This window comes from Ciona intestinalis, chromosome 5 (assembly GCF_000224145.3).
Source record: "Ciona intestinalis chromosome 5, KH, whole genome shotgun sequence".
NCBI lineage: Eukaryota > Metazoa > Chordata > Ascidiacea > Phlebobranchia > Cionidae > Ciona > Ciona intestinalis.
The window spans coordinates 295,997-303,716 of NC_020170.2; the positions used below are offsets into that span (position 1 = coordinate 295,997).

The 7,720-nt window shown below is 38.0% G+C and overlaps 1 protein-coding gene and 1 long non-coding RNA gene across 2 annotated transcripts in view; one reads left to right on the top strand and one right to left on the bottom strand.

The window, feature by feature from the left end:
- Positions 1–136: 136 nt before the first annotated feature.
- On the bottom strand, positions 137–1,367 carry LOC104265742. The gene is made up of 2 exons (XR_003395896.1): positions 1,088–1,367; positions 137–721 (listed from the first exon to the last, which is right to left on the bottom strand). It is a non-coding gene; the product is annotated as an uncharacterized LOC104265742 (long non-coding RNA).
- A 668-nt stretch (positions 1,368–2,035) lies between these two features.
- LOC100181838 (chymotrypsin B-like) overlaps positions 2,036–7,720 on the top strand; it is a 7,122-nt gene continuing 1,437 nt past the window's right edge. The window contains exons 1-8 of the mRNA XM_002124927.4: positions 2,036–2,216; positions 2,441–2,650; positions 3,235–3,372; positions 4,205–4,399; positions 4,968–5,119; positions 5,497–5,594; positions 6,201–6,340; positions 7,150–7,278. Coding sequence (XP_002124963.1) covers positions 2,141–2,216; positions 2,441–2,650; positions 3,235–3,372; positions 4,205–4,399; positions 4,968–5,119; positions 5,497–5,594; positions 6,201–6,340; positions 7,150–7,278 — 1,138 coding nt within the window. The 5' untranslated portion in view covers positions 2,036–2,140. The remainder of the gene's footprint in view (positions 2,217–2,440; positions 2,651–3,234; positions 3,373–4,204; positions 4,400–4,967; positions 5,120–5,496; positions 5,595–6,200; positions 6,341–7,149; positions 7,279–7,720) is intronic.

A 7,720-nucleotide genomic window follows, 5' to 3' on the forward strand; every position in this document is an offset into this window, starting at 1 on the left:
ATAAAACGTTCAAATACAGAGGAATTTTACTGCGGCGGTTAATATAATCTTGGTTAAACATATTGATCAACTTGCATGCTAAAATGGGTGGATTCCGGGTGTTCGGAAAGTAACTGTGCTAATAATTGCCAGGAGCTGATTGAGGTGTTTAGAAATAAAATAAGAAGGGTCCAAGCCTGTATTGATGCTTACGGGGGTCACTTTCTTTTAATTCTATTTTCTCGTCCCATTTGGTAGTTAACAAAGAACATTCAATTAATTATAAAATCGTATCCTCACGACTCCCATAGACCGATGTTAATTGTTTGAAATGCGATCAGGATATTTGGGTATTATGTGCTAAAGGTGTCCCATCTTCCCCCACAGTACTATATGCAAGTTCGCAGTTGCTTTCCGAGCACCCTGTAGTCGTGTAGTGACATGTTTATATACGGACCTCTACTGTGCAGTTTTTGTTATATATCGGTTTCGCCGTAACCTGGTAGCGTGTCTTGCTTGTCCAATCTTTCTTGGCTACCAATATCAAACATCTGAGGACCAAGACTTGGCATCCAACCTTTCCTAGCAGCGATATCGATCTTGCCTAATTTATTGCCTCCCGCTTTTGGGGGAGATTTTTCCGTTTCCAACCAACGAATTGGGGAATTGCCAGCGTCTTGAACGCCCACGCTTGCTGAATCGTGTGAAGTCGAACTGGACGTCGAAGATGGTGCTCGATGGGCTGTAATTTAAACATAATATAACTTTATTTATAGGAGGGTGGAGTGAGATGGAACAACTTTTCATTCTATTTTCTCGTCCCATTTAATAGTTAACAAAGAACATTCAAAGGAAATATTAAACGGCGTCCTCACAAATTCAATAGACCGTTGTTAATTGTTTCAAACGCGATTAGGATATTTAGATATGATGTGCTAAAAATGTCCCACCTTTCCCCACCCTACTATATGTCTTCGGACACAGTATAGCAAAGAGACTAGCAACAAAACGCCAGTCGTTATACACACGCTGCAGGTAAAAATCAACGTCTGTACTAACTTAAAACTATACTTAAATAAAATTAACAGATAAAATCATAAACCTATACCTGTGGAAGTGGCTGGGGTCGCGTTAGTAATTGTATTTTCCTCGTCGCTGCTGTCAGAACTTTCAAAACTGTTGTAGCTGCTGACACTGCTGTTGCTTCTTCTGTGACGTCGGCGGCTTGATTCGTCGTCATAGTAACGGTGACGTCGATGGCGACTGCTGTCGTCACTTCGTCTTCTTTCCCTTCTTCGATGGCGATCCCTGGACGTTGAACGAGAACGCGACCGCCGTCTTCTCGCGATGTAAGCGTCCACGTTTCTTTCCTTTATAAATAGTTAGAAATTACGATTTTAATGAATGAAAGAATTAAGTTATTGAACCTTGTATGGCGGGGCAACGATGGTCGTTATAACACGGGTGTTCTGTTTCATACACCTCGTGCCAGCTTACGAGTTACACGTACGTAACTTATTTTAGGTTTATTTTTTTATGTATGGCTGATAATTTGGACAACCCATTAGTGACCACTGGGTTGAAGCAATTGCCGTTAAGTGTCTTGCCCAAGGACACAAACGCCTACAATGGTAGCAGCATCAAGTTTCTTAACTCGTACCCCTTGGAAATAATACAATTTAGCGCTATAGAACAGTTGGCTAGCGCGCCCGCTGCCTCTTACCAAAAGGTATTAGCTTCAAATCTCATCGTTGCTACCATTGCCGGCGTAGATATTCAAGACACTTATCGGCAATTGCTCCAACACAGTGGTCACTAATGGGCTGTATAAATTATCAGCCATTTAAAAACACAATCACTCACAAAGTAACATACATGGCAACTCGTAAGCTGGCACGAGGTGTATGAAACAGAATACCCGTGTTATAACGACTGTTGTTTTTCAACCACGCGAGAATAAAGCAAGTTTGCATAATACTGTTTAAACAGTTTATTTGTATGCTATTAATGTATCCCAGCTTGCTAATTTAGAACCATATTGTGAAATTCCCACGGTTATGGCAGATTCAGCACTGTAGCGGTCTAAGCGTTATGACTATAAATACTGCGAACGTTTTAATATAGAATATATATACTGTTATTTGTGTCCGTTAATACCGATATGATACTTCGTGGATTTTTCTTATTTGCGTTGGCCAGTTGCTCTTTCGGGAGAAGCGTTAAGTCCAATGCAGAAGGTAAATAAATTTTGTGAATTTTGTGTTTTCTAAAGTGGTGTAAAATGGCAGACTTTTCGCATTTCGTTTGGTAGTAAATAAAGAGTATTTCCAAATTTATTAACAAAGTAACATACTTGGTAACTCGTAAGCGGGCACGAGGTGTATAAAACAAAACACTCGTATTGTAACGACTGTCGTTGCAACATCACGCAAGAAAAATTCTTCCATTCATTTTTTTTCAGATTACGCGGCCACTGTGACTGCCTCTTCCGGTGTTATAACTAGCCCAGGATACCCGAATAGTTATGGTACTTCGGACGCTTCGAGCTGGAAATTCAGAGTCCCGGGAGCGCAGTCTTATACCTTAACATTTGATGATATGGATTTAGACAAATCGGGATGCTGGGATTACATTGTAATTTACGATGATGAACAGTTCACTGCACCAGGAGGTTAGATTTTGTATATCAAGATGTCACCCGCCGTATAGACGGTTGGTTAATGCGCCTGCCTCTAACCCAGAGGTAATGGGTTCAAAGCTCGTCACTGCTACCATTGCGGGCGTATATGTGTCCTTGGGCATGACACTCAACGGCAATTGTTTCAACTCAGTGGTCACTAATGGGTTGTCCAAATTATCCAGACACACATTAAAATAATTCATTCATAATTAAAAATAAAATCAAGAAAAAATCAGCACTTAATAAAAACATACATGGTAACTCGTAAGCTGGCACGAGGTGTATGAAACAGAACATCCGTGTTAAAACGACTGTCGTTTTACGGCCACGCGAAAAGTTACATTCATTAATGATTTCTCCAACCCAGTGGTCACTACTGGGTTTTCTATAAATTTTCAGCCATAAAAATTGGATCTTGCGTAAAGTAACATGTTTGGTGTATGACACAGAACACCCATGCTATAACGACTGTTGTTTTCGGCCATACGGAGATAAACTACGTTGTTATTATATTTTCGACAAAAATAAGCTTAAAAAGTTAGTTTCTTAAAAAAAACTTGGATTTTATTTTTCAGACACCATTTGCAACCAGCCAACTGCCCCAATAGTAAAACACACATCGGAAATTACAATTTCATTTCTAACGGCGTCCGCATTTGCCGCTGGTCCCCGCGGGCGTGGATTTAAAATTTCCTATCAAGCAAGTGGAAATGGTAGTGTAGTTTTTTTTGGAATTTTTAGTAAAAACAATTAAAGTTAATTTATATGGTAGTGTGGAGGAGATGGGACGTTTTTAATCTATTTTCTCGTCCCATTTGGTGGTAAATAAAGAACATTCAAAGAAATATAAAACCGTATCCTCACGACTCTCATAAACCGTTGTTAATTGTTTAAAATGTTTTAAAGGTGTCCTATCTTTCCCACCCTATTATACTGTATTTTGGGTTTAGCAGAAACGATTTATCTGTCAAAGCGCTTTTTACATTCGCCTATTTTAACGATTGCATTTTTGGTACTATATTTTTTTTTGTTAATTGAATTAATGTTCGTTATCTTATTCCAAATATACCTATATTGTAGTTGTTTTATTTCGTAACACTTGATCCTAAATGTTATTTCGTTACAAGAACCGTCCAACTTTAGAAAAACATAATCACCCACAAAAAACATAATCACTTTAAAAAAACATAATCACCCACAAAGTAACACACGTGGTAACTTGTAAACTGGCGCGAGGTGTATGAAACAATGTTATAACGCCTCTGTTTTCCATGCGAAGATAAAGCAAGTTACATTTATTTAACTCTGAAAGTCCAACTTGATCATTCTGACTAAATAAATAAAAATGAAAAATCCCCTAAAAAAATGATCACCCACAAAGTAACATACATGGTAACTCGTAAGCTGGCACCAGGTGTTAAACCCGTGTTATAACGACTGTCGTTTTCCGGCCACGCGAGGATAAAGTAAGTTACATTCATTCATTTATTCAACAGCTATAGATTCACATAATTTATTACAGTTTTCAAACTAACCATTTTTCAGTTTTCCCAACAATTCCACCAACTGACCCAGCTCCAGTGACCACACCAGCTGTAACTGCTACCCCAGAACGTACAACTTTACCCCCTACACCTGTGGCCACAGGCGCCGCTACTACAATTAGGTTAACCACTTTACCCTATACGCCCCCACAAACTAACTTCCCGACGAACCCGCCACAGGGGGGAAATTTTCCTCGTAAGTTATTAATACAAATATTTTGCTGTTATTTTTTTCGACTGTTTTTAGCTGTTTTTGGGGGGCTGACTTTTTTGTTTTTTTAATATATTTTTCAAAAATTTTTTTCGCTGTTTTGTTTTGTTGTAATTTTTACACGAGTATACAAGACCTCAGTAGTAAACAACTTAGCAGGCGTAATTTATTAACATAAATTTAGTGTCTGGTTAAAGTTATGTAAATGTATAGTACTGTGGGATAAGATATATGCCACATTATTTTTCTCTATATAGTGGGGTGGGGGAAGATGGGACACCTTTAGCACGAAATATATAAATATTCTGATCGTATTTTAAACAATTAACAATGGTCTATGAAAGTCGCGAGGACAAGGTTTTATAATTCTTTGAATGTTTTTTGTTTGCTACCAAAATGTACGAGAAATTAGAATGAAAAGGTGTCCCATCTTCCCCAATCCTATTATATACATATTTCCTGAACGTGTTTTAAACGAAAAAAACAACCCCCCACCTACTATATACTATACACAAGCTATTTAAACTCTAACAAAATACGCAAATCAAAACAGCTGGCAACCAAGACGACAGCCAGTGCGGCCAGCCAGCGTACCAGCCAATGGTAACTGGCTTAGACTATATCGGGCAGGGACAACTGGTTTCGTACAACTCGCCGCGAGTGGTGAACGGGGAAACAGCTGTACCACATAGTTGGCCATGGCAGGTATATGTATAAATACCAATTTACATTCCACTTAAAACCTTTCCTTTGAATGTGAATATAACTGATTTATCCACGCGTGGCAACGACTATGAGTCTTTATAACTCGGGTGTTCTGTTTCATACACCTCGTACCTGCCTTTTTTGGGAAATTTTTTTATGTATGCCTGACAAATTAGACATTCAATAAGTCACCACTTGACTATAGAAACTGCCGTTAAGTGTCTTGCCCAAGGACACATACGCTCACAATGGTAGCAGCGAAGAACCTTGAACCCATTACCTCTGGGTTAGATGAAGGGAACCAAACAATACTAAACTAAAATCACATGTATTAAAATCGCATTTGTGTCCATGCTAAATAGCCCTTCCGTATCCAGGTATCACTTCAAGGGTCTTATGGCTCAGCATATTGTGGGGGTACTTTGGTTCGAGACCAATGGGTTGTTACTGCAGCTCACTGCGCAGCACTTATATTGTAAGGCCCTCATATTTATAACATTATTATTTATTTATCTTATTTCATTAGAAACTTATTGTTTTTATAAGCAATATTTTTTATTTTTCTGTAACAAAAAAATAATTTTCTCCGGTTTATTTATACATTCATTCAATCATTGTTTTATTTATTTCTTCATTTGCCGAATTAAACATAAATGGCTCGTTTGCCTGCTAGGTGTAGCGACCACGCTTATTTTCTTCCAATTAAATGTAAATATGTTTTTAACTGCGGTAAGCGTGTTTAACAATTGTTTTTTTGTTGCTATATCCTGTCTTTTCGTTTGAAATATTTCTAAAATTTCGCTACTGTAACCAAAGAAACACATACAGTTATTATTAATCAGCCAAACTTAAAATCAGCTAGCACACATAAAAGAATGAAAAACTTCCTAAAATAATCACCCACAAAGTAACATACTTGGTAACTCGTAAGTTGGCACTCGGTGAATGAAACACAACACCCGTGTTTAACGACTGTCGCTTTCCGGCCACACGAAGAAAAAGTAAGCTACATTCTTTCAAACTGTTCAACCCATAGTTGACCTATTTTAAATATACATTAACGGCATACCCCTCTTCACAGCATTGGTACCTACGGTTCCGACCAAGTGGGCTTAGGCATGCATGATAAAACTTTGCCAGAATCTTCAAGACAACTTATTGACGTAGTAGCAGTTTATGTACATCCTCAATACGATAACCCAGATCGTAGTCACGACGTTGGTAAGCGGTGGAAATTGTACAATAAACGTTCTAATATTTTGGACATATTCTTAACATATAGTAGGGTGGGGGAAGACGGGACACCTTTAGGACATAATATCCAAATATCCTGTTCGTGTTTTAAATAATTAACACCAGTCTATGGAAGTCGTGAGGATGCGGTTTCATAATTCTTTGAATGTTCTTTGTTTACTACCAAATGGAACGAGAAAATAGAGTCAAAAGGTGTCCCATCTTCCCCCACCCTACTCCATATTCGGGCGGTTGACACTTTTTTGTTTTGTTTTTAGCTCTAAATAAAGTAGAGACGCATTACCCTTTTTAGTCCTTATTTACTTTAAAGAAGAAAACGGATTTTACCTTTTTGGTCCTTTAATTTGTTGCGCAAATGTATTAAAATAAGAGCTTAACGAAGCCATTTGGGCGAAATATATCTTTTAATAAACAATTGGTTTGATTTGTAATAAATTCCGCGAATCTGACCCTGATCTGATGTACATATAGTTGAACGATTCTTGTATAGTGAAATGCAGTAATGATCTGGTGCTACGTCTATTTGAATAAGAGACTGACGATGCCCTTTAGGCGAAATATATTTCTCTTTTACTACTAGTGGTTGGACTTGATTTTTGTTGGTTACGTTTTCGTAGCACCAGATCAATTGGTTTGATTTTTGTATGTTACGTTTTCGTAGCACCAGATCCTTACTGTATTTCTTTACACAAGAATCGTTCAACTCTATGAGCACCAGATTTGGTTTAGATTCACGGACTTTACTACATTTTTTTCCAATTTTTTATGTATTTCAGCTATGGTGAAAATGGCAACTCCGGCTATTTTAAACGATCAAGTATCTTTGGCATGCGAGGCCCACGAAGGCTGGGAATTTCCACCTGGCATGGAATGCGTGGTTACCGGATGGGGCGTTACAGTAGAAGGTACAATTGTAGGCCTTAAGAAAAAAAAACTAAAAAAAATTAAGACCTGAATTATATTTCTGAAACAAAAACTTAAAAAAGACACACGTTAGGCCATAGTTTTACTTTTGAAGACAAAACTGAAAAAAAGAAAACATTTTTAGTCGTATTACTTGGAAAAAATAAATATAACCTATGGTATAACGGCTGTCGTTGCCTCGGCAGGCTAAATAAATAAATACATTAAGTTTTCATCAGAGTTGTAACACTTAAATCTGTTATATCCTGCATGTTTTCAATTACCACTACCATTAAGGGTGTTTTCTTGGTCAAGACACTTAACAGCAATTGCTCCAACCCAGTGGTCACTAATGGGTTGACTAAATTCGTCCGGCGCCGTGGTATAGTGGTTAGCGCGCCTGCATGCAACCCAGAGGTATTGGGTTCAAGGCTCGACGCTGCT